This window comes from Sarcophilus harrisii, chromosome 1 (assembly GCF_902635505.1).
Source record: "Sarcophilus harrisii chromosome 1, mSarHar1.11, whole genome shotgun sequence".
Taxonomy (NCBI): Eukaryota; Metazoa; Chordata; class Mammalia; order Dasyuromorphia; family Dasyuridae; genus Sarcophilus; species Sarcophilus harrisii.
This window is the reverse complement of record NC_045426.1, coordinates 623,290,450-623,318,111: the sequence shown is the minus strand read 5'-3', so window position 1 is coordinate 623,318,111 and position 27,662 is coordinate 623,290,450. Positions and strand designations below refer to the sequence as shown.

At 38.6% G+C, this 27,662-nt stretch overlaps 1 protein-coding gene across 1 annotated transcript in view; it reads right to left on the bottom strand.

The window, feature by feature from the left end:
- CCN4 (cellular communication network factor 4) overlaps window positions 1–27,338 on the bottom strand; it is a 42,045-nt gene extending 14,707 nt beyond the window's left edge. The window contains exons 1-2 of the mRNA XM_003760401.3: window positions 27,030–27,338; window positions 1,266–1,545 (exon numbers count right to left, since the gene is read on the bottom strand). Coding sequence (XP_003760449.1) covers window positions 1,266–1,545; window positions 27,030–27,113 — 364 coding nt within the window. The 5' untranslated portion in view covers window positions 27,114–27,338. The remainder of the gene's footprint in view (window positions 1–1,265; window positions 1,546–27,029) is intronic.
- Between the last annotated feature and the right edge of the window lie 324 nt (window positions 27,339–27,662).

Genomic DNA, 27,662 nt, shown 5'->3' with positions numbered 1-27,662 from the left:
CCTCTGATTAGAATGCAAGCTCCATGAGGACAAGATCTATCTTATTTTGTATTTATACTAGTGTCAAGCACTGTGCCTGGAACATAGTAGTCATTTGTTATATTTAGTCAATCAATAACCATTAAATATGTGTCTATGGACCAGGCACTGGGAATACAAAAAGTGGATAAAGAATGCTGGTTTTAGGGGCAGCTAGGTAGTGCAGTGGACAGAGCACCACCCCTGAAGTCAGGACAACCTGAGTTCAAATCTGGCCTCAGACATTTAACATGTCCTAGCTGTATGACACTGGGCAAATTACTTAACCCCAATTACTTCAGCAAGAAAAAAAAAAGAATGCTTGTTTTAGTCGATAAATTAAAAATAAAATAAATTTTTAAAAAGAGGAAAAAGCTCCTGCCTTTGAAGAACTTACACTCTAATTGGGGAGATATTCATTGATTGATTCATCTATCCATCCATCTATCCATTCAGGGGTCAAACAAGACCTATATTAATTCTATTATTTTGTTTTGTAATAAAATGATTCAAATCCCAGTTCCAATGCCACCTCCTCTATGAAGCCCTCCCTAATTTTTTCATGAAAAAGGATCTTTCTTTCATCCTAAAATTTTGAAGCCCTTTATATTTCCTTCATGCTTTATTCATATTTGAATGAAAATTATAGTAATTTTGCCACAGGTTCATTAAGAACAGAAACCATCTTATTTGACATCATGGGATAATCTTAGAGAAGTACCTTTCCCTTCATACTATTTTCCCTTCTCCAAAGACCATGCATCAAATTCAACAAGTAATAAGTTTGTTTTGCTCCCTTTTAAGTACTACTATTAAATGCCTACTTTGTGCCTCACAATGTAGTGAGTAATATGCCACATGCACAAATTATTATAATAGGATGTATTGGGGACAAATAAAATACTATGTGAAGTCTGAGATGAGAGGTACTGCTGATTGAGATGGAGGGTAGAGAAGTCCTTCTGAAGGGTGACACTAGGATTTTAGTATTTAGTGGAGCACAGGTAAGGCAGACATTTCTTGCACATGAACCAGCATCTAGAGAAGCAAGAAAGCATGGGGTCCTAGAGGTCCAGAAATATTCTAGTTTGACAGTGCAGAACACACAAAGCAAAGGAATATGAGAGAAAGCTAGAAAGGTGGGATGGCACTAGAATGATGAGGGAGCCTTGAGTCTTGAGCAGGGGAGTTAGGATCTTTGCATAAGAGAACTAAACCTAGCAGCTTAAGATAGGGATGTCACTTACGTGCACACACTCCTATTGCGTACCTCGGACGATCCCCACTGTAGTCACAGTATAAGCCCCGATGAGGGTCACAAGTGGCTGCCTCTGTGCAATTGTCACCAAGCTGCTGGGCACACATCTTGCAGCACTCGCAGCCATCAGTGATCAGGCTGATGCCAGGGGGGCATCGGGGTGGGGTTGGGGGGCACTCACATGGCCACTTACAGAACTGAGGGCGCAATGAGGTGTCCTCCACAGGGACTGAGGTTTGGGGCATGATAGTAGAAGACTGGATAAGGGCCTGTATGAGAAATAAAAAGGGAAGGAGGGAAATGTTAGATCCCAATGAGATATTAGTCATCATTTTAGTCTAACCCCTTTGTCTTACAGAAAAGGAAACTGAGATTCAGAGAAGGGAAGTGACTTGTCCAAGATTAGACAGCAGAATTGGAAATACAATCCAGGTATCCTGAATCCTAGTCCAATGGTTTCTCCATTATTTCATAACTATAATGGTGGACAGCTAAGTGAGTGGATGGAGCACCAAACTTGGAATCAGGAAGACCTGAATTCAAATCTGACCTCAGACACATACTAGCTGTGTGACCTTAGGCAAGTCACTTAACCCTGTTTGCCTCCGTTTCCTCATCTGTGAAATGAGCTGGGAGAAGGAAATGGCAAATCACATCAGTATCTTTGGCAAGAAAACTCCAAATTAGGCCGAAAAGAGTCAGACATGACTGAAATGACTAAACAACAAAAATAGCGCTAATAGGGATGTTGCCTAATTGGAAACTTCTTCTAATGATGCTTCCATTATATTAGCTTACATTGAATTGCATCCTGATGCATCCTATGATGTTCCCCCGCTTGTATCCATTGTATCTCAATGCATCCATATCTTAATACATCCCACTGTATCCCATTATATTTTATTGCATCCTGCTGTATCCCATTGTATTCCAATGCATTCCACTGTATCCCATTATATCCCAATGTGTCTCATTGTATCCCAATGTATCTCACTGTATCCAATGCATTCCACTGTATCCCATTGTATCCCAATATATCCCACTGTATTCCATTATATACTAATATGTCCCAATGTATCCCATTGTATCCTAATATGTCCTACTATATTTCATTGCATCATATCACATTTCATTCCATTCCATATATATTAACAACCTATAATGTACTCAGTACTGTACTAGACACTATGGCTATAAAGGTGATAATTTGCCCATATCTGCTCTTATGAAATTCACAATCCAGTTGGTTAGTAGAGAGTGACAGATACAAATAATTATAATAAGGATTATAATATGATAATGAATATTTGAGAAAGGATAGATCACTTACAGTTGGGGACATCAGGGATATAGCTATAAATTATGTACCTCCTAAATCAGACCTTGAACAAAGGGGAGGATTTCAGCAAACAATGGTAGGAATCAGAAGTGGGGGGAAACCATTCTGGTGAGGGAGACAGGATGAGCCAAGGTACAAAGGCAGGAAAGGACAAGATTTGGATTTGGCCAGCAGTCCAGTTTGTTTGGAGTATAGGTTGTGTAAAAGGGTGATAAGGCTAGTGAGTTATAATGGAGCCAAATTATAGAAGGCTTTGTATCTAAGATTATTTGGTCAAACAATTGGCAGGGGGAAAGCAGAAAGGAAGAAAGATGAGAGAATCAGTAGCTTGGATGGAGGAAAATCTGAATCAGGAAAATCTGAGTTTCAATCATACATCTAACACACTGGCTGGATGGCTTTAGTCAAGTCACTTAACCTCTTAGTCCCCCAGGAAATCATTTTAGACCATTAGAATGTGACTTCCTTGAGAGCAGGAATTATCTCTACTTTTCAACTTGTACCTCAGTGCTTGTCACATAGGAAGCTCTTTATAAATTCTTTTTCATTCATCTATTCATTGCACCTTACAGTAAGGTACAGAGTAGATAGTAAACTGAACTGCATTGGTGTAGGGAATTTCCTCCCTGGCAATTCCTTAAACCAGTAAAATCACATACTCAGTAAAAACAAACAAACAGCAATAACAACAAAAACCAAGCAAACAAAAATTATCCTGGCGTCCCCGCCAAAAATAGTCCTGGGGAGACATGTTCAAAGGAAATAACATGGTCATGATGCTCTGTTAAATAAAATCTTAGATACTTACTAGCAAGTAAGTTACTTAACCCTGCTTGTCTCAGTTTCCTTATCTTCAAAATGGGCTAGAGAAGCAAATGGCAAACCACTCTGCCAAGAAAATTCCAAATGGGGACACCAAGAGTTGCATGACAACTATAACCTATTGAACAATAACAGCTTTCCATCTCTCCCATGGCCTCATTCAATCCAAGATGTTATCCCATTCATGTATTTTTGAAGAACATAAAAACCTAAGCTCACAGACATACAACAGGAAGGGCTTTTAGATGCTTTTTAGTTCAAGCCTCTCATTTATAATAAGAAAACAGACCCAGGGAGAGTGGTTGACTTGCTTAGGAGTAAGATTTGAATCCAACTCCTTGGACTTCAAAGCTTGGTCTATATACACTGAACCTAACAGAGCTGGAAAGGACAGCCCATCCAACCTGTTCCCCATCTTAGTAGAGGCCCAGAAATGGGGAAATTGATCTGCCTAAGGTCACCCAATAAATTAGTGGCAAAGTCAGCCCTGGCACTCATTGCATTTCCTTTTTCATGAAGGTGGAGCTTTGTTGGAAAAGGGAAGATTGCCTTCCCAATCTCCTAGGGCCTGAGCAGACTAGTCTTTAATGTATATTTTGGAAGCTGAGCTGGTTGAGGGAGCAAGCAATGAGCTCAGCTCATTTTGCATACTAGGCCAGAATCACTTTAGAGGTATTGCCTTTTTTTAAAAATTCACTTTTCTAACTATCACAAATCCAGTTTTTTAGTCCCCAAATACACCATCACTCCTGTCATCTGCCCTGGACCTTAAACCAGGTACAGCAACAGCAACAACATCCCCAGTAAATGTGTTAGGGATACAGAAGTATAAGCAGAAAACTTAACATTTTAGAAGTGTCCAACAATCCCTCATTAATAGATAAGATCACCAGGATCCATGAGAACAAAATGACTTGTCTGTAATCACCTAGTTAATAGATTGGAAAAACTTAAGATACTTAGCACAGTGCATGGTACACAGTAGAACTTAGTAAATGTTTATTGAATTGGGTTGAATGAGGCTATGGGAGAGATAGAAGGTTGTTGCTGTTAAGTTGTTTCAGTTGTTCCTGACTCTTCATGACCCCATCTGGGGTTTTCTTGGCAAGAGATCCTGTAGTGATTTGCCATTTCCTTCTCCAGCTCATTTTACAGATGAGGAAACTGAGGCAGACAGGTAGCATTAATTGCCCAGAATCACACAGGTGGGAAGTGTCTGAGGCTATATTTAAACTCAGGTCCTCCTGACTTCAGAGGCATTGTTCTATCCACTAAGTATTTTGAGATAGAAAGACTAGGTATTAATAATAATATGGATGATGGTGACAATGGTTATCGGTAGCTGGAGAGCAGTTGTCAATGGTAACAAATATCCAGACAGGATGATAAAATTGTATTGTATAATCTTCAAAGAAAGATCTCACTGCTTTGCCACATAATCGCCCTCACTGAATATCTTAGGCCTTGGTTTCCTCAGCTGCAAGAGATACACAGCTAAGGATGCCTTTTAAAAGACTCTTACAAATCAATGACTATGGGAGATTATAAAGCTTAGTTCACCATTCTATTATGAATATCCTGTCAGAGACACCTGTGAAAGTGGGAGGAATATCACTGGGCTGGGAATCAGGTAGAGATTAAATTGATGAATGGAACAATGAAAGAAAAAAAGAAAGGAAGAAAAGAAGAAAGAAAGAAGGAAAGGAAGGAAGAGAGAAGGAAAGGAGGAAATAAAGAAAGGAAAAAAGAAAGGAAGAATGAAAGAAAAGGGAAGAAAAAAGGAAGGAAAGAGAAGAAAAGAAGGAGGAAAAAGGGGGAAGGAAAAGAAAGAAGGAAAGAACAAAGGAAGAGAAAAAGGAAGGAAAAGGGAAGAAAAGGAAGGAAAAGAGAAGTAAAGGAAGAGAGAAAGGAAGGGAGGAAGGATGAAAGGAAGGGGAAAGGAAAGGAAAAAGAATGGAAAGAGAAGTGAAGAAAAAGAGAAGGAGGAAAGGAAGAAATGGAAGGAGGAAAGAAAGGAAGGAAGGATGAAAGAAAGAAAGGAAAAAGGAAAGAAGGAAGAATGAAAGAAAGGGAAAGGAAAGAAGAAAAGGAAGGAAAGATAAGGAAAGAAGGAAGAGAAGGAGAAGGGAAAGAAGGAAAAAAGGAAAGAAAGAAAAGGATGGAGGAAGAAAGAGGGAAGGAAAGGAAGAGAGAAAGGAAGGAAGGAAGGAAGGATGAAAGGAAAGGGAAGGGAAAGAAAAAAGGAAGTAAAGAAAGAAGAGAAGGGAGAAGGGAAGGGAAGAAAGGAAGGGAGGAAGGGATGGAGACAGGAAAAAGGAAAGAAGGAAAACAAAGAAGTAAAGAGCATTTATTTAAGAGCTACTATGTACCAGATACTATACTAAGATGAGGGATGAAAATACAAAAGCAAGACAGTCCCTGGCCTCAAGGACTTTGCAATCTAATGTGGATGAGTGTGTGTGTGTGTGAGGTAACACATATAGAGAAATGGTGTCCAGGAAAAGGTATTCTGGATTTGGAAGTCTTGGAGACAGTAAACAGAAGAGTATAGCAGTCAATGGGCATAATCTTTCCAGAAACAATAGTAGAGTTGATTTGATTTATGGAAAACTGTGATGGAGAGAGGGGATGATTAGGTAGTACTCCAGGCACAATGGTGGCAGTATGGATAAGAAGATACTTCTTAGCTTGTCTCTTGCCATAGTGGAAGATGTTTTAAACCTTTAAAATTCTGACAACTTCCAGCCCTTCATGAACGATATTCATGATTCGTGGTGGTTGATTGCCTGTGGGGTTGCTTTCCTTGGAGATTGGAATACTAAGGAAATAATGGAGCTGGGGTCTGGGGAATCATTTCATCACTGAAAAGTGCTTTGCTTATCTAATTGGGGGAGAGCTTTCATTGTTGATTGAGTAGTTTCACTGGTGAATAGTAATTTTATTTCCTCAGCAAACTGTTTTTACTTTTGTTAAACAAGAATATGATCTCATTCCCCATCATCTCAGAAGTCATACCTCAGAGAGAAATGCATTTGATTTCTTGTGACCAAATTTTTTCCCCTAATTTCCAAGTATTTATTTGGTCCCATTCATGAGATTAAGCAGAGCCTGTTGTCTCTATAAGACATTGTTTTCTGCTGTGTGATCTGGGCTGGCTTAATATAATGAACTCTTAACAGTTAGGATTAAGGAAGGAAGGAAGCATTTATAAAATATTTATTATATGTGGATTAAGAGTTTTACAAATTTTTAGAAATATTTGTAAATTCAGATTTCATCTGAAATTCTCACAATAACACCATCAAGGAGTTGATGTTGTTATTCCCATTTTATGGTTGGGGAAACTGAGATAATGATTGTGACTTGCCCAGGATCACACAGCTAGTATGTATCTGAGATTGTATCTGAGAACTCAGGTCTCCCTCATTCAGCCAGTCAAGCATTTGTTAAGCCTTTATTATGTGCTAGGTATAATAATAAGCTCTGGAAATTCAATAAAAGGCAAAAGAAAGTGTCAGATTTTAAAGAGCTTACAATGTGAAGATGGAAACAATGTGCAAACAAGTTACAGACAGGAAAAATTGGAGATTATCAGCAGAGGGAAGGCACTGGAATGAATTAGAAAAAGTTTCCAGTTGAAAGTGGAATTTTGCTGGAACTTGAAGGAATTGAGACATCTGGGGAGGTAGACGTCGGGGGATAGAGAGACAGAGAGAGAGAGAGAGAGAGAGAGAGAGAGAGAGAGAGAGAGAGAAGAGAGAGAGAGAGAGAGAGAGAGAGAGAGAGAGAGAGACAGAGAGAGAGAGAGAGAGAGAGAGGGAGAGACAGAGACAGAGACAGAAACAGAAACAGAGACAGACAGAGAGAGACGGAGAGAGGGAGAGACAGACGGAGAGAGGGAGAGACAGAGACAGAGACAGAAACAGAAACAGAGACAGACAGAGAGAGAGACAGAGAGAGACAGAGACAGAGAGATGGAGAGAGGGAGACAGAGACAGAGAGAGAGAGAGACAGAGAGAGACAGAGACAGAGAGATGGAGAGAGGGAGACAGAGACAGAGAGAGAGAGAGACAGAGAGAGACAGAGACAGAGACAGACAGAGACAGAGAGAGACAGAGACAGAGAGAGAGAGAGAGAGAGAGAGAGAGAGAGAAGGAGGGAGGGAGCGAGGGAACAAGAAGGAGGGAGGGAGGGAGGGAGGGAGGGAAAGAGAGAGAGGGAGTATCTGGAGCCCAGATATAGAGTGTGTTATTTGAGGAACAGGAAGGAGGCTAGCCGAGCACTCTCTCCTAGCTAATAAGAAGCTCTAATTCAGGAGAATATCCCTTGAGGCCCCACTCAAGATTAGTGATCCAGTAGCCACTACTCAAACTCTTAATTGTATTTTTCACATTTACATAGTGCTTTTACTTTTATGAAACACTTTACTTCTAGCAATCTTATGAGATCAGCAGTACAATTATTATTATCCCATTTTACAGATGAGAAAAAGCACTTGTCAGTAGTCAAATGTGTCTTATTTCCAAGGATGGTGTTCTCCTGGGGTTTGGGAACTATTCCAGTATTTCTTTGTTTCTCCCCACATTATCTTGCTCAGTGTTGGGCTGCATAATCAAAATAACTGACATTTTTATAGTAGCTGATGGTAACAAAACCCAACTACCCAGACATGAGAGGCAGTGGGAGGCTGGCTAGAATACCAGACTGGAAATCAGAAAGCTCGGGGTTTAAATTATACCTCAAAAATTTATTAGTAGATGATCTGAGTCGTCATTAGTCTTTTAAGGACTTAACCTCAGAGGATTGTTGTGAGGATCAAATGAGATACTGCACCTGAAGCATTCTGAAAACCTTAAAATATCATTACCCTCTTATTTGTTCCTCACATTAACTCTTTGAGGGAGATAGCATATTATTATACTTATTTTACAAATTAAAAACCTGAGGATCAGAGTACTTCATAGTCATTTGCCTAAGGTCACACAGACAATAAATGCCAGAAATAGCCCTAAAATCTAGGACTATTCCTTCCATTACACCATATTGTTGGATTGTTGTAAGGAAAGCATTTCTGGAGTTTGCGGATGCCGGCAGATCATAAGATATCAAGCTGAAAGAAACCTCAAAGATAGTTTTAGTCTCCCATTCTACATATGGGAAACTGAGGCCCAGGGAAAAGAAGTGGCTCCATGGCCCATATCAAAGGTGGAGTTGAAATAACCCCAGGAGAGGAGATTGCTTTCTTAGCTCTCTATTCTGATAAAAAAAAGCTGCTTTCCTTTTCATCTATGTGAGCAAGACCTTCTCTCCTGGTGCCATCTAGTGGTGAGTGATGCTCTTGACTTATAGTTGGGGAACTGTCCCGCCTATCAATGAATGTGTGTAAGGAGCTGATAACATTTGATAGAAAGGAGAAAAGTATTTCGCAAACTTGAATGCACGATGTAGTTATACACTCTTTTAAATTACTCCAGGGAGACAGAATGTAGGTAACCATAAACATGATGCAAGGTGGACTTTGCAGAGTGGTGCACTGGAAAATGAGTCCTGCATTTGGAATCAAAGGACTTGTGCTTAATTCTTGACTTGGCTCCTTTCTATCTGTGTCTCAGACAAGTCACCTAAATGTCTTGGGATTCGGTTTTCTCACCAATAAAATGAAAGGTCCGGAAGGGAATAAACATTTATGTAGTACCTACTGTGTGCCAGGAACTGTGGTAAGCTTTTGACAAATAATATCTGCAAAGTGAGTGCTATTATTATTCACATTTTACAGTTGAGGAAACTGAGGCAAACAGGGATTAAGTAACTTTCCCAGAATCACACAACTTATAATAATAATAATAATAATAATTTACATTTAGAAAGTGTTACTTTAACTATGTCAGACACTGTGCTAAGTGCATTCCACTTATTATTTTATTTGATCTTAACAATAGCCTTTCAGGAGAAGTGCCATCATCCCCATTTTACAGCTGGGAAAACTGAGACAGATATGGGTTAAATGACTTGCCCATGATCACACAGTTAATAATAATAATAATAACTGACATTTACAGAGCATTTACTATGTGTCAGACACTTTGCTAAGTGCATTATACATGTTATTTTATTTGTTCCTTACAACAGCCTTTCAAGGTAAATGCTATTATTATCCTCATTTTACAGATGAAGAAACTGAAGCAGAGATGAAATGATTTGTCCAGGATGACATAGCTAAGAAGTGTCTGACACTTAATTAGAATTCAGGTCTTCCTGACTCCAGGCCCAGCTCTCTATTCACTGAACCACCTAGTTATTTTATATCTAATCTAATCTAATCTAATATGTAGCCATATGGAATTGTCAGATAGCAAGAAAGTGTCATAAGCAGAATTTGAAACCATGTTTTCCTTACCCCAGATGTCGTACTCTACTTTTAAGCCTTGTGGACTGAGTTTTAACACTGATGAATAGTTAGTCACTTAATAAATATTAAGTCCTGACCACATTCAAGGCACTGTGCAAAGCACTGGGAAGCAAGGAGGCAAACATAAGGAGAGAGAATTCCAGGAATAGGGGACAATACGAGTATTAGGTCTGTGTCCCAAAGAGATCATAAAAAAGGGACAAGTATCCACAAGTACAAAAATATTTATAGTGACACTTTTTGTGCTGACAAAGAATTGGAAACTGATTGCTTGTCCATCGATTGGGGAATGGCTGAGGCAATTGGGATTAAGTGACTTGCCCAGGGTCATACAGCTAGGAAGTGTTAACTTAGGACTTCTTTTTAACAAAATTAAAGAATTTTGTCATACTCTCATGTGACAATAGTTGTGCCATTAGGATCACCAATTTAGAACTGGAGCAGACTTCAGAAGTCAACTAGTTTTTTTAAACACAAGGAGGCAAATGTCCGAGATGTTAAATGACATCTAGGTTCAGACAGGAAGTGATCTGAGACTTGAGGTATGCTGGCTCTAGATCCACTAGGTACTCTTTCCAAAATAATAACTTTAAAGTTGCCTGGGACTCCATTTTTGCATTAGGAAACTGAAACACTTGAAGCAGCTGTATGATGTGGCAAATAGAGGTCTGGTTCTGGAATCAAGAAGATAAGAGTTCAAATCTAGTCTTAAATCTAGTCTCTGTCTAGAACTAGTCTCTGTCAGCCTCAATTTCCTTAGCCATAAAATGAAGGGGATAATAATAACACTATTTCCTAGGGTTGTTGTAAGGATCAGATGCAATAAATATAACATGCTCAGAACATTGTTTGCCACATAGAGGGTGCCTAATAAATGCTTGTTCCCTTCCCTCTTTCATGGGACAGTCTTTGAAATATTAATTTATTTTTCCCAATAGTATCTTTTTTTCAATTACATGTAAAGATAGTTTTCAACATTCATTTTTGTAAAACTTTGTGTTCCATTTTTTTCTCCTTGCTCCCTTCCTTTCCTCCCTCTCCTCAGGACAGCAAACCATCTGAAACAGGTTATACATGTACAATCATTTAAAAAATATTTCCCTATTAGTCATGTTATAAAAGAAAAATTAGAACAAAAGGAAAAAACCATGAGAAAGACCTTTCAAATATTTAAAAAAGTATGATGTTCCTCCTAAGCTTTCTCTTTTGCAAGATAAAAAGTCAGTTCTTCTCAACAAATATTTATCTAACACTTAAACTATGTGCTAGGCACTGGAGAGGCAAAGATAAAATGAAATACTTGCCCTCCATGAACTTGTATTCTACTATGGGGTTATAGCAAGTATGTAAATACAAGAAGGGAGAGAACATTCACAGCTGAAGGAATCAATGAAGGCTTCTTTAAATTGCTCACATTAAAACATAGTGTGTGGCCCCTTCCATGTTCTGGTCATCTTTCCTGTAGATTAATTTACTAATGTGTTAAAGGAGAACCTAAAATATTCCAAATATGTGGTCTTGTTGGCAAATGTACTATTACTTTCCTTGCTCAGCATATTATATTGCAGCCTTGGATTACATTAGTTTATTTATTTTTTGTTTTGTTTTTGTTGAAGAGGGGGTGGTCACAGTATGCCACATTAGTTTTTGCTTCTGGTAGGAAGTATCTGTAGTTGGCTGCATTGTTGATTCACACTGAGCTTGCCATCTACTAAAACCATAAGTTGTTTTTTTTTTTTTCCTCCCAAGAACTAATATCTAACTATACTTCTCTTATCATATATGTGCCATGGATTTTTTAAACTCAAGTATAGAACTTGTTTCAATTGTTTTTTCAGTTATGTCCAACTCTTCTTGATCCTATTTGAAGTTTTTTTGGTAAAGATATTGGAGTGCACTTGCATTTTTGTTTTTCTTCCCAGGTTATTTTTACCTTCTGAATCCAATTCTTCCTGTGTAATAGGAAAACTGTTCGGTTCTGCAAACGTATATTGTATCTAGGATACACTGTGACATATTTAACATGTATAGGACTGCTTGCCATCTGGGGGAGGGGGTGAAGGGAGGGAGGGGAAAAATCGGAACAGAAGTGAGTACAAGGGATAATGTTGTAAAAAAATTACCCAGGCATGGGCTCTGTCAATAAAAAGTTATAATTAAAAAAAAGATATTGCAGTGCTTTGCCATTTCATTTTCCAGCTGAGGAAACAGAGGCAAACAGGGTAAAATAATTTGCCCAGGGTCATACAGCTAGTAAGTGTCCAAGACTAGATTTGAACTCAGGAAGATGAGTTTTTCTGACTCTAAGGTTGGCACTCTACTTACTGCACCATTTAGCTGCCAAGTATAACTGCTAATGTCATATTTTATCATTATATTTATCTGTTTATTGTCTGTCCTTAAATGTATAGTTTTGTAGGAATTTTCAGAGTAGAAATGGACACATAGGTCATCCAGTACCACCTATGCCAGAAACCTGACTCCCTTCAATGACACTCCTGAGACATAATTATTGAATCTTCACTTAAATTTTTGATATAGGTGTTCACTGTCTCATGAGGCTTCCTCTTTATTTAGGCTTTTCTGTTAGATCGTTATTAAATTAAAAGCTTATGTACTCCCACTGCCAAAAGTCCCCAATACAAGTCTTCCACAAAAAAGGTATTCGATAAATGATAAATTTGGTGGAATTTTATGCAATTATACCGGTGCTCCACCATTATGTCCTGATGCCATGTTTCTAGTTTGGCTGAACTATTCATTCATTCTAACTATTCACCCCCGGGAAAAAGTGAGCATAAGGGACACCTGTTGTTCAGGCTATGATATGTGGCTGAATGGAGAATCTACACACTTGAAACAGCCCTGACTGTCATACTGGTTTTTATGATCCTGAACAAGTTACTTAACTATTGTCTGACTCAGTTTCCTCATCTGTAAAATAGGTGTAATAATCTCATCAACCTTCCAGAGTTGTTGTGACAATCAAATGAGATAATAATAAATGCTTGGCATAAAATATGAGTTATTTTAGTGTTAAATAACAAGGTGCACAGGGGAAAGAGTGCTGGATCTGTGGAGTCAGAAAGACTTGAATGCCAATCTAGCTATAGACACTAGCTGTGTAATCCTAGGCAAGTCATTTAATCGTTTGGCCTTATTTTCCTAATCCATAATAACATCACCTACCTCTCAGTATTGTTGTTAGGATCAAATAAGAATCCTAATACATGTGTAAAGTGCTTTGCAAAAAGCATTATTTAAATGTCAGCTATGATGATGATTTCCAGCTAGTTTCATCCCTTCTCTTTGCTGCACCAACATTACTATGGTCTTAGACATTCTTCAAATGAAAGAATAATATTTTGAAGGAACCTTTAAAATATATATAAATGTTTCTTATTAATTTGCCTCAAAATGGACTATGACTGAGAACAGACTTTGTTCAAAAGGTGAAGTTTAAATGAGAGAGGTAATATTGGCATTATATGCCAAGAAAACATAATATTGGGTGAAAATCCCCAGGTTGAAGGGTTATTTAGGTGAGAATCATCATCAACCTCCAAAAAAAAATCTGTATTAAAGGTGTTGTTTTTATTATCAACATCATCAATGGAAGGAAAAATGGGAGCAAGATGGTAGTAATAGTCTATTATGTCATGTCTGAGCAGAAGGAGGAGGAAATGGATAATGAGTTCCAGAAATATGTCAAAAAGTGGCAACAGATGTATGATGTGGTAATAATGGGGAACTTCAACCATCTGAACATCCTGCTGGCTTTATTGGTGTTCAGTTATTTTCAGTCTTTGTGATCTCATTTGGCGCTTTCTTGGCAAAGATACCAGAGTGGGTTTATTATTTTCTTCTCCAGCTCATTTTATAGATGAGAAAATTAAGGCAAATAGGGTTAAGTGATATGTCCAGGATCACACAGCTAGTCAGTGTCTAGGAGCTAGATTTGAACTCAAGAAAATAAGTCCTGAGTCCTGGACTGGTGCTCTAGGCACTATGGCACCACTTAGCTATCCTGAACACCTGCTAGTACACTCTCTCAAATAAGAGAGCTGACAAATTTTTGACTTGATTTGTTGATAATTTTGTTCTTCAAGAAAAGAAACAATGAGAGTTCATCGAACCACATTCTGAGCCAGTAAAGGGCCTGGTTGCTGAAGTATGTAGGAATTAGGGGAATCTCAGAGGAAGCTACTATCCTCTTTGAGAATTTGTACCAAGATAAGCAGGGAAAAATTGAAGATATCTAGACACAAATCCCAGATTTGGGGAAATCTACTTTCAAAACAGAGAAAAGACAGGGAGGATTCCTTAGAAATTCTACAAAGGAAATCAACTTGAGAGGGCTAGCATAGTTAAAATAAATTCTGATTAAACAAACATATATGACTCTAAGGAAGAAGGATAATTGTCTAAAGAGAATGATGTGGTACACAGGGAACTCATCACCACCAGAAGATTAAAACAAGGGGAGGTAAAGTAAGATCATTACAAATTGTGGCTTCATTTTCTAAGAATAGTGTCAGTAACCACAATGAGCTGAAGCAGATGATGGATGCCAAGGAACCTACACACACACACACACACACACACACACACACACACACACAAACATGCACAAAGGTGTGATAAGCTATATTGGGAACAAAACAAAAATAAGAAAATGATGGATTTTGAGATGTATCAGATGGAAATAATGAATGATAGAAGACAGAACTATTTAACTCTATGTTCTCTATCAAGGAAAACAGTCTTTAGCGTTGGAAGTTTAGCACCAGAAAAATGGCATATAGGGAGTTGGAATTTAAGTGAAGAAATCATCACGGAGAATTTAGCTACTCTCATTTAATTCAAATATGTGTTCAAGAACAGACCACAATATGATACTGGATAAACAGAAGCCATTATGATTGAGAATAGACTTTGTTGTAGCTCTGAATCTTTGGGGGAAAGCCTTAAAAGTTAGGAAAAACATCTAGAAAAGGGAGAAGACAGTTTTAGCTTAGCAGTCGTGGCTCTCCATAATCTGTCATGGTTGTGCCTCTGTATATAATAATAAGCTTGAATTCAGGGACTACTTTTTTTTTTTTTTTTGGACTTTGTATCTCTAGCACCTAACATAGTGCCTAGCACATAGTAGGTAGGCATTTAATGAATACTCGTTGATTGACTGCTTTGCAGGATTATCAGATATTATTCCCTTCTGTGTGGCAAACTATATTCTCTTCTTTTCCTTTATGGGCCTGGACCTTTGTTCATAAAGCTTCCTAAGCCTCAAAGGTCTTTCTCCTAACTTTACTCATTTTCTGCCTAGTAGAGTTTTACGTGTCCTTTAAGGCTTATCTCATAAAGTTCTTGAGAGCAAAAGTTGTTTCATCCTTTCTCTTTTCATCACCTAGTAGTTAGGACAGTGCTTGGCACATAGTGGATGTTTAATAAATGCTTGTTGATGGAGCTCCTTTATGACCCTGACCCCTTTAGCCAAAAAAACAAAACAAACAAAAATCCTCTTCCTTTTTCAGCTTTCAGTTTTCATTTTAGATGGCAGACTCCATGGAGAAGATTTCTTATTTATCTTTCTATTTCTTCCAGCTCCCAGCACAGATTTCTGCAAATAATAGGAGCTTAAGGCATGTTTGTTAAAATGAATTCAATTGAATTACTCTCTCCTAAACTTGGCTGCCTTTAAGCCCAGAGTGATGAATTGACCTTTGGAATTCCTGTTTCAAGCTGAGGGACTTGAAGACTTAGACACCAAGCAGGTTGGAGTTTGATCTGAGATGTGTGGGGATTAGGTTTGTGTTTTGGTGGGTTTAATTGGCCACTGCTTAACCCTTAGGATTCGGGCTCTATAGTTTGAAATGAAAAGGTGATGGGATGGGACTAACAGGAACAGAAGGTGTCCTATTCCTGGAGGAGTGGAGAGAGAGAAGAAAAAAAGGAAATTTATGTGATAACTTTATTATATATTTAAAAGGAATAGCAAGCTTTGCATAATGGATTTGCAGTTATGAGCACTCATCCTTTTTATTATACTATTTTATGGAAATGCTTGTTTTATTTCATAAATTAAAAATAAAAGTTTACTTTAAGAAGAGGTAAAAATTAGAAGCATTAGTTATATGCAGAAAAACAGATATAAAGAAAGGGGCTGGACTAGACAATTAAATTCAGATCTTCTAAGGTCTCTTCTGTATGTTAAAATTCCATGTTCTAAGTTCCCTTCTCATTATAAAATTTTTATTCTTATCTAAATTTGAAAGTCCTTTTGTGATTTGATAATATGTTTTTGGTATCTCTTTGTCACAGAGGCAACAAGGTGATACAGAGGAGAGAGTTGGGCTGGGAGTGAGGAAGGTCTGAATTCAAATGTGGCCCTAGACAATTAGATGTGTGATCCAAGGCAAATCATTAAACTTCTGGCTCAGTTTCCTTAACTGCAAAATTAGATGATAATAATAGGACTTATTTTCCGGGTCTATTGTGAGGTTCAAATGAGATAATATTGAAAAAGTGATTAGCACAGAGCATACTCCACAGTAGGTGCTTACCACATGCTTGTTTCCTCCCTCCCTTCCTTCTTTCCCCTCCCTCCCTCCTTCCTTCCTTCATCCCTTTCTCCTTTCATCCTTCCCTCACTCCCTCCTTCCTTCCTTCCTCTCTTTCTCCTTCCCTCCCTTTCTCTCTCCTTCCTTCCTTCCTTGCTTCCATCCTTCCTTCTATCAGAGTCCAAATCTCAATTCTGTTACTTGGGTTTTAGTGTCTCCATTTATAAAATGAAGGAGGTGAGCCTAGAGATGACTTCAAAGGCTCCTCCCATCTTTAAATCCTGATTCTTCATTGTAAAAAGGATCCATTCTCTTCTTAGTTTTTGCTTCTGTGATCAGCTTGCCACAAGGGGGCAGGATTGGGGTGTGAAATGACCAGCTCGGGCTCTAGCTTGCCAGGTCTAATACTTGGCCCAAATGCTTCTACTGCCAGTTGCTTCATTCATTTTTTCTAGGTCTGGATTTTAACTAGAAGCGCCCAAAAGAATTCTGTCCTGGAAAGCCCAGGAGAGAAGGGGAGAGGGCCTGTTTGGGGAGGCAGTGAGGGAGAAAGGAAGGCAGGATGTCTCCAATGCATCACTTAAGAGCCCTGAGAACTAGTTCTTCCTTAAAGTACCTTATTGCAAAGCAATAAGTTCCATCTCTTTGAAGACAAGAGCTGCCAAAACTGTTTGAGTTTCTGTGAGGTTTCTTCTTACCATGAAGAGCAGCTTCCTTCTTTTTATTCCACGCCATAACAAGTAAATGAATTATTTCCAGGGAACAGCAGTTCCAGTGACTGATCAGGGATTGGTCAGATTGGAAATAATGGAATGTGAATTTCTTTCCCCTCCAAACCAGATTTCCACTACTTAAACTCGCAAAAATGTGACCTTGTGAGACTATAGGATGAGACATTGGGGAATCTTTATAAAAAAATGCTGTTGGCTGTAGGGGAAGAGCTGATTTCTTTCCAAAAAAATAATATGGCTCTTTTTGCTTTTGAAAGTGCTTTCCTCATATGTTAGCTCATTTGATCCTCATGATGACCTATGAAGGAGAATGAGAATCAACAAATGTTAGGTTTGGAAAGGAAGGCAGATAGAGTATGGGAGCTGGAAAGGACCAAGGACAAAGAATTTTAGAAGCTGACGGAATCTGAGAATGTAGAATTTTAGAATATGGAAAAAGATATGAATCGGAAGGACCCATAGATCATTGAATATTCTATAAAGAACATTAGATATCATTTAGTGTTAATGTGTGGAATTTTAGGGGTTCCATGAATTTAGATGGGGAAAAATGTTATTTTTTCTTTCACTAGCCTTTAACTGAAAATTTAACATCTCATTCAATTATTTTAAAGTATCTTTTCTGAGAATAGGGAAGAGCATTTATATATGTTGTCTCCCTAATTTGACCATGAATTTCTTGGGGGTTTTCTTCATGAATCTCTTGCTGCTTTATTGGCATCCTCAGGACTTAGCACAATGCCTGACTTTATTTTTTTATTTTTTTAAAGTTTTATTGAAGTTTAATTGAAGTTAAATAACAGTCTGTCTGGAAATCACACAAACTCTCTTCCCCATCCCCCAGCCAGAAACTGAACCCCTCCCTGAAACAAAACCAAACCAAAACAAAACAAAAAAAGGAAAAAACAACTAAGTTATTAATCACATTTGACAATGTATGCAACATTATGTCCCTGTTTTCTCCTGTCTCTCAGAAGGAGGGTATTTTGCATTTTCTGTTCTCCAGATATCAATGCTTTTTAAAGCCCATTTACAGAGACAAATGAATGCCTGACTTTAGCAGGTAATTAATAAATGCTTGTGGATTTGACCTGAAGGGAATATAGGTTTCACCAGATTTCCAAAGAGCCCATGATACACAAAAAAGATAAAAAACTCTTGGCCTATTCCAACTATCTCGTTTTTCAGATGAGGAGGTTTAGAGAGACTTTTGAAAATAGCATGCTGAGAATTAGGGTATTCAAATTTCCCTTCAGTAATGTACTAATTATGTGACCCTTGGCAAGTCACCTAACTTGTCTATTTCTCATTTTCTTTATCTGTAAAAGGGACTATTAATAAATAGCTTCTTCCTCATAAAGTAAATTTGAAGATCAAATGTGATAATGTATTTAAAGCTCTTTATAAAGTATAAAATCCCTTATCAATGTTAGCTATAGTTATTACTACTAATATTATTATTGTTAACAGAACTCAGATGAGAATCCTGGTAGGCAGGACTGGGACTGTTTCCCCAATTTTGTCAAAGACCAATAGTTGAGCAAGGAACTAAACTGGAGAATCCTGAGCATTGAATCTAATGATGCTTCTAATCTGTGTCCTTGCCTTGGGAGCCTGGACAACTTCTTGACTGACAGCTTCATAAAATAGACTGAAGTGTGGAGGTGGAGCTGGGCTTTCTATTCTTGGCTTTACTTCTGTGCCTCTTGACCTGATCTATCAAACAAAGATTCAAAATTCTAAAATGCCGACATTTGCTACTTTGGTCTTCGTGAAAAATTTTAAGGCTGCTATTGAGAGCATCCTGTCTCAATCTTGTTATCTTCCTCAGTGCCCAGCATGTTACTCTGCACACATTGTAAATGTTTGCTACATGGATGAGTGATTTGATCTTCTTGTTCTTCCAAGGAGGAGATCAAACTGACTCAAAAAAAACTTGGCATTTGTGAATGAAAATGTGCCCTATGTGGACCTTCTACTATAGCAGTGCCATTTCTAAAATGGAGAATAAAGCACAATATTGAGACTTCGATGAGAAGAGAAATATGCCTTAAGCTTGTGCTGAGGTCCTGTTTTCAATCCTAGGCTTTGGAAAGTATTTTGATTTTATAGGGAGCTGAAGAGAGGGGCATCTAATGTAGTTCCCAGCTTTGCCAAATTCTTTGTAACTTAGGGCATATCTCAGTTTCCTCAACTGATCATTTTTTTTTTCCAGCAGAGAGGACTGAACTTCAACTAAAACTGACCTTTTCTTTCTCAAATCTCTCCTAATGTTTAAAACTGGATGTTTTCTCATAGCAATTTGCCTACAGAGACCTTATCACTTATATCATATGATTTATGCACACATATCTTCTTTCCAATTACATTGTAAGGTCCTTGAGAGCAAAGTTTGTAGCTAGGCTAAGCGCCATACCTTCATGGAAGAAGTACTTAGTAAATGTTTGCTGAATTAAATTGAGTTGACTTAAGAAGAGAAGGAGAGAAAAATATGGTTCAGGAGGCAGAAAGACAAACTGAGGATTATAGGTGGAAGGAAGGGTACAGTATTGTTTTTGGTGGGTGATTCACTCCTGATGGTGTAAAGAGGTAGGTTGGGTCAGTTCTTTTGTCACTAATTAAATTTTTGGAGAGCTGGATGGTAAGTGGATAGAACACTAAGTCTGGAATCAGGAAGATGCCTCTATATTAGTTCAAATCCAACTTCAGGCACATAGTAACTGTGTAATCCTGGGCAAGTCACTTAACCCTGTTTGCCTCAGTTTTCTCATCTTAAATGAGCTGGAGAAGGAAATGGCAGGTACTTTTGCAGTATCTTTGCCAAGAAAACCCCAAATGGGGTCACAGAGATTTGGATATGACTGAAATGACTCAACAACATCTCATTATAAGATTTTAAGCAAGTCATATCTCCTCTATGGTCTTGTTAAACTTTGATATTCTTTTAGTTTTGGTGAATCAATCACTAGAAGATTCAGAATTCCTGTCTTTTAGGACATAATGGTTCTCATATGTGCCTGAGGTAGGACCTTGCCAGGAATCACCCATCCTTTGAAACCAGGTCTGTCCTCCAACAATCAATCCTGTCACAAGTCTAGCATGCAGTCAGCAATTGCTACATGTTTGCTAACTTAGATTTATTTGTTCAAATTTTATAATAGAAGTACCCCCTCAATCTAAGAAACAGAATATTCTGAAATGCTTATCAATCAAAATACGTAAAATGAATACTGGGGACTGATAGAATTATAAATGCAGAGTTGGAAGGACCTTAGATGTCATCTAGTCCAACTTTGTCATTTGATAAATGAGGAAACTGTGTCTCAGAGAAGAGAGAATTTGACCTTAGGTCCTTTTTTAAATGTAGCAACATTACCTAATGTAGCAAGGACTTCTAAAGTCAATTACCTTATGTTGTGAAGAATCATCTCTTAGTGTATTAATACTTCAAGGATTATGATTTTATTAATGTGAAATTCATTACCCCAATCAATCAGTAAATGTTTATTACAGTCTATTGAGTGCCAGGTATTGTGTCTTAAACTCTGGCATGCAAAGAAACAAAAAAACCAGTCACATGCCCCAAGGAGCTCACAAGTTAATGAATACTAATGAAAGTACTAATACAGACTGCAGTCCTAAACCTGTCTTAGTAGACAGACTTAATGAATTACTGTGTCCAAGAATATTCATTCACTGGTAGCCAATTCTCTGGTGGCTAGTTTGTAAATGACTGATATAGTAACATTGCCAAAATCTAAAGCTTTTCCAGCATGGTACAAACTGATCAGAGCTTCTACCCTACTTGAACAGCTTTCAAAAACAGGTGACCTGCTTGCCAGGACCATGTATTCACCAAAGAACTATTTTTACTGGGAAATGCCAATTCCTTTGGCATTCCTATGGAGCTTTGCATTTCTAAAACTCTTTCCTTCATTGTCACGAAGCCCATGATCTCATTTGGGTATCCTGAAAATACTGTATGGTGAGTTAGGGTGAATATTATTATCTACATTTTTTTTTAATGAAGGAGTTGAGAGTCAGAGAGGGTCACCAATCATATCCAAAGTCACAGCCCTTCAAGTGTAGAACTTGGGACTTGAATCTGGGTCTTTTGGTTCCAATCTAGTCAATCCTTATTTGTAAATCCAAAATAAATGTCAGAAAGATACTAGAATGGGTTAATTGAACTGATCTGTGCCAATTTTGTCAAATACTGCTTACAGTTATTGAATGTTGCCCTGGTGACTACCTGTCAGCCCGAACTTTGTCAGCCAGTGGTGATGAAGAATATTTTATTGCTTGCTTTGACTTCCTCTTTCAGCAGGGGATCCTGAGGCAAATAGGTTTTCAAAGGTAGAAATATCCTCCTGAGCTATTTTACAGTATTCCAGATGAGAGGATAATCAGACGTCTCTGGGGGCTGTTTGTCAGGGCAGAAAGATTTGTATTGATAATAATAGCTAATATTTGTAGATGGAGAACTGAAGCAGAGTATGTGACTTGCTCAGCAGATGTCTGAGTCTAGATTTGAATTCAGTTCAAAAGATCTAGATTTGAACTCGGGTCTTCTTGACATATTAGTTCTAGTACTCTAGCCACTCTCTATGTACCATTTAGTTGCCTATTTGATGAACAAAGTCAAAGTGTATTTATTACTTCTTTTGGCTTACATCCAAGATTTTTACCCCCCTGAAGCAATTGGGGCTAAGTGACTTGCCCAGAGGCACACAGCTAGGAAGTATTAAGTGTCTGAGACCAGATTTGAACTCAGATCCTCCTGACTTCAAGGGCAGCACTCTATCCACTCAGCCATCTAGCTGCCCCATTGCATGCAAGATTTTGAAACTTTAGATGACCAGACAGCATACAGATTAATCATGTAGTAAGAGTGAGGGAGAACAGCTCCTGTCATAATGAATATTAGTGCTGAACTTGGGATCTGGGAGAACTGGATTCAGCAGTCTATTGGTAAATGTTTAACAACTGGCTCTCCACACTAAAAATATATCTATAACACACTTTTTAGCTTAATCTGCATTATCAATACTTTTCCCATTATTGTCTTAAGTGTATGTAGCTAGTTACAAAAAGTCTGATAAATCAAGTCCTGAATTTGTAGCACTTGCTAATTCACACTGAAAATTTAACAATAGGCTCTTTGGAATCTGCTTGAGTTAGTTTCAGCATAGTCCTGTGTGGGTTTAAATCCCACCTTAGATAATTAATAACTGTATGATTCTTTGGGTTCATTTTCTTCCTCTGCAAAATGAGGGAATTGGATTCAGTGACTCTAGGATTCCTTCCTGTCCCTAATAGGTCCTATGTACATTGGTAACTAGAAAAATTAAAGAATATCCTGCACATCGGGTGCATCTTCTGTGAATGATTTGTACAAAGAAAGAAAGATGTGGACGAGGATGAAATGAACTGAGAAGGCCTGGATGTATTGGATTTAATGCCCATGGTAAGAGAAGCCATATCACTGAAGTCATCCATTCATCAAGGAACCTATTATTACTCTATTATTAGAGTAATAACTATTATTATTACTCTTATTTCTATACCTATCAAATAATAAAACGATATTACTTTTATTATTATATATATGTCAAAGAATAAAAAGCTATTATGTTAGCAGCAGCAGCAGCATTATACATTTATCAGAAATGTAAATCTCAAATCTTTTTACCATATACCATCATCCATGTTAGCCCAGGAGTGAGTCAGAAACAATGATTCCAAAAACACTCACGCGCAGAAATGCATACACCCTATAAAAGAACAGACATTCCCTTTCACACCCTCCCCTTGTATCTTGCCCATCTTTCTAAGGAAAAATTGCAGAATATAGAAACTTAGCTATGTCTGAGGATAAGTTTGGGGGTGGGGGAGGAGGTTTTTGGAGGACAATGTGCCCAGGAATACATTTGTGCTAGCAGAGAAAATGGTCTTCTTTCTTCTGGATATTTTGATTGTGGAAAAAGGGACCTTATAGAAAGGGAACTCTGGGACAGATGGTCTATCAATGGAAGACCACAAGGTGAGAAGAGGTAGGAATAAGGGGAAGAAGCATCTTGGGGCATGGTACCTTTGAACTGGTTCCAGATAAGTATCTGGGTTAATTAAAATTCATGATGTGACCCTAAAGCAATGACCTATAGACTTGGCTTGTGGAATCACTTTCACTACTTCATAGTCTAAGTCACAGAACAGTTAACTGTGGAAGGGATTTTACAGATTATCTTAGAGGTGATGTAGTGATTAGGCTGCAAAGTACATAGAGGGCAAGGCTTGGAATCAGGACAATTCATCTTTCTGAGTTCAAATCCAGCTTCAGACATTTACTTGTGTGATCTTGGTCAGATCACTTCACCCTGTTTGCCTCAGTTTGCTCATCTGTAAATGAGTTGGAGAAAGAAATAGCTAAAGCATTCCAATGGAGTTTACAAAATGGGACTACAAAGAGTTGAATACAGTTGGAACAACAGAGCAACAACAAAAGTAACATAGAAAAAATGATGGATTTGGAGTTAGGAGACCTGGGTTCAAATCTCAGCTGTGGATCCTCTTACCTGTATGACATTGGACTAAATATATCTCCTTGTTGGGTCTCAACATCCTCACTTTAAAATAAGGAAGTTGGACTTGGATGACCTTTAAGATACTTATTAAATCTATGTGATCCTATAATCTATTCCAAAAATCTAAAGAACTGAAGATAGGACTGGTATATAGTAGGCATTATATAAATATTATTAATATTATTCATTACCTAATGTCTTACATTACCTAATTGAAAAGTGACAATCCTAACTTGAACTTGGCCAGTCAATCAATACACATTTATTAAGCTCCTACTGTGTTCTGGGCACTGAGAATATAAATGAAGGGAAATATAAACCTCTACTCTCAAGGAACTCACAATTTAATAGGGGGAGACCACATGCAAACAGGTATGTATAAAAAATCTCTAAAAAGGAAAAATTAGTCTCAGGTCTTTTCATATCAAATTGGGAACTCTTTATCACACCCCAGTTGTAGATAGGAAGTGTGCTGCACACTACAATGAAGAATCTTAAAGACTTAACAAAGCACAAAAATGAAAATGGCTGTATTTTATAGAAGTGCTTCAAGTCAGAAAATCTGGGGGCATCCCATGGCTGGGAATTGGAGTACTTCATCTCTCTGAGGTTCAGTTTCTTCATTTGTGTAATGGAGGGAAAAAAACCCTAAATCATCCAGTCTACTTTGTTAACTTGTTGGGAGAATAAAGTAAAATTATGACTCTATTCTTCTTGCTTTCCAGGTAGGGAATGAGTGGAAGGTTCAGCAGGAGGAGGCGCTGTCTTCCTCCCTCCAGTACGCTCCTCATCCTTTACTCTAGCCAAAGCCCCTCACAGTCCCCAGAACTCCCCTCTAGATTTTTTCCAGAGCAGTCATAGTGTTCCTTTTAAGCTTCCTTTCTGTTGTTGTTTAAATATGTGGTAGAACCTCAGCAGCTTAGAGATTACTCCATTCTTTTCTTGAAGGGAGGTAGTGGTGTTCCTGAGCCTTTTCCCTTCCTCTCACACCTCATTCACTCTTCCTCTCCCTCAATTTTGACCTCCTCCTGTCACATAGGCTATAGTAAGTCAATAAAAACTTAGCCAAAATCTGTGAAATATAAAGACAGACTTCTTTTCATCTGTCTCATACTACCTTCCTCAGCTAGAGTTCAACTGGGATCCCTGGGGATGACCCTACTTCCAGATATGGGAGAAAGTGCTCTGGATTTGAGGACTGAGAGGCTAGCTGGACTGGAATCCCCTGTGGTTTACAAACTGTGTGAACTGGTCAGTTCACTTTCCCAGTTTCCTTATCTGTAAAATGAGAATTCAACTATATCTATCCTCCATCCCTTTCTCCCTCCCGTTCCTCCCTTTCTCCCTCCCCTTCCTCCCTTTCTCCCTTCCTTCCTTCCTTCCTTCCTTCCTTCCTTCCTTCCTTCCTTCCTTCCTTTCTTCCTTCCTTCCCACACATACACACACATACACACCCTTTAACTCTAAATCTTGTGATCTTGGGTCTCTGTCACCTCTTCACCCATGATTCTCCCCCTTCCTTTCCCCCTCATTTTTCTACCTCTCTCCCTTTCTCCTCCTATTCCTCCTTTCATTTCCATCTGATCTTGCAACGTTAAACCTCTTTACTCCTCTGAGCTCTTTTCCTTGCCAAGGTGGGGTGGGCTGAACCACTGACTGTGCTGCCTTTCCCCATCTCACCATCTTCTTATCCAAAATTTGTCCTTGCTGTGTAGCTACCAGTGACTGATGAGCCCATGCCACGTATATCCAGCTTATCTTCTGCATTCTTGGCTCTGTTGCCTTGAATGCCTGACTTTGGGTCCTTGCCCAGTAGGTTTTCCCTTAAGTTTATCTGGTCTGCCCTGTGTCCTCAGTGCATTTTCCCTAGAAAGCTTTCCTAGTTAAATGAGAGAAAACTCCACCCTCCCCCCCAAAAAAAAATGTCAAAGGAGTGAATAGAAAATTTGCATTTTATTTTTGTATTGCTGTCCTATGCCCCCTAACTCCCAAACTGATGGATTGTTTTCCATCGCACCTGAAATGAGGGATATTATGGTTGAGAAGAACCATGCCAGAGTTGAAGAAACTAAGGTTAAGACAAAGAAAGGTAGCAAGGTAAAGTGTCATCTGGAATAAGGGGACTTTGATTCAAATATTGCCTCTGATGCTTTTTTTTTATCACCAATTTGATCTTAGGTGAGCCACTTAACTACTCTGTGTCATATAAAATTAGAGGGACTAGACCAGATGACATAAAATGTCCTCTCCAGCTCTAGATCTTTGCTGCTATGAAGGAAGGATCTGTCTGGCACAAATGCACACAACAAGGCAGTACATGATCAGATTCCTGGGTTGGGGTTGTCATGTGAGGTGAACAATAAATGTATTACCATTCCTACTTTACAGATGAGGTAATCAAAGCTCAGGAAGGTGAGATGCCTTGCTTCTCCTCTCCTATATTCCTTTTCCCATTTTAATCCCTTATCATTCTGCACCAAAATAATCATAATTCACATTTTGGGGGCATTTACAAGAGTATTTTCTTCTGTGAAATGGGTAATAGCTTCTGCTCCAAATTCTATTATACTTTAATAAAATTAAAATTTTAATTAAAAACATTCCTGGTAATAATTTTACAAGTAAGGAAACTGAGGTGTGAAGAGCTTGTTTGAGTTGCCAAAGGTTGTACAACTAGTTAGTATCAGAGTCAGAACTCTACCACAGGGCTTCTAACTCTTAGCGCAGTCTGACTTTCATAACAAGTTTCCTGTAACACAAGTAGTAGTTTCCACTTTATATATGGGGAAACTGAGACTCAGAACATATAAGCAGCTTGGTTCTCTCCCTTTATTGTGTCCCCTCTCCTTTTCTTCCCTTTCTCATTCCTTCCCTAAAATAATAGCTAACACTTTTGCTGAATCTAAAGTTTCTCAAAACATTTTTTCTTAAACCAATAACTTCATTTGTTTTTTAATCCTCATATTTACAGCTAAGGCAAAGAGAATAAAATGATTTACCCATGACATATTAGCAGAAAATCATCAGAGGTAGATTTAAACTCAGATTCTTTTGCTTTGTTCCTCCCGACTCTCCCCCATTTTTCTTCCCACCTCCTCATTCCCACCTATATTCCTTTCTCATATCACCCCCACCATTAACCTTGACTGCTCAGAGTCCAAAAGTTCGTTCTCTCTCTCTCTCTCTCTCTCTCTCTCTCTCTCTCTCTCTCTCTCTCTCTCTCTCCCTGCCCTCCCTCTCTCCTCTCCTTTCTTCTCCTCTCTCTTTCTCTTTTTCTGCCTCTCCTCCTCTTCCAGCCTCCCACTCACCTTGGAAAGGCTGCTCCCCGTTCCTGCTCCTGCTGCTGCCGCTGCTGCCGCTGCCGCTATAAACCAGGGCAGAAGCCACCTCATCCCTGGAAGCCAGAATTAGATACATTGATTGAACCCAGACTCCAAGCCCAGCTCTGAAGGGAAATACCTCTTGGGGAAGTTGGGACCAGTCCTGGACTGGCAGATACACATAGCCAGATATGCCTTTTCCCCCAGGCCCTTTGGGGGTTTTTATTAAAGACAGATCTGACGTCAGGGTGAAAGACAAGCCCCACATTTTCCTCTAAAGAAACTTTTCCTGCCTTCTCTCTCCCTCTCTCTCACTTTTTTCCCTCCCTCTCTTTTTGTCCCCACCTCCTGCACTCTCTTGTTTTTGGCTTGACAGTTCTTAAAGGGGAAGCTACAGGACTCGTTTCACACTTTGGGCTTAAATACCCCAGCAACGAGGGTCCCCATCACTAGACTCTGGGTCTTTCTGGCCAATAAGGTGACAAGAGCAAGCATGAGGAGGGGGAGGAGATAGAAGATAAGATTACAAGGAATCATTTTCAAATAGCTCCCAGTTAGAGAACAAAATCCTCTTCATTCTTTAGATCTTTCCCCACTTCTGGTTTTCATTTGTCATCCCTT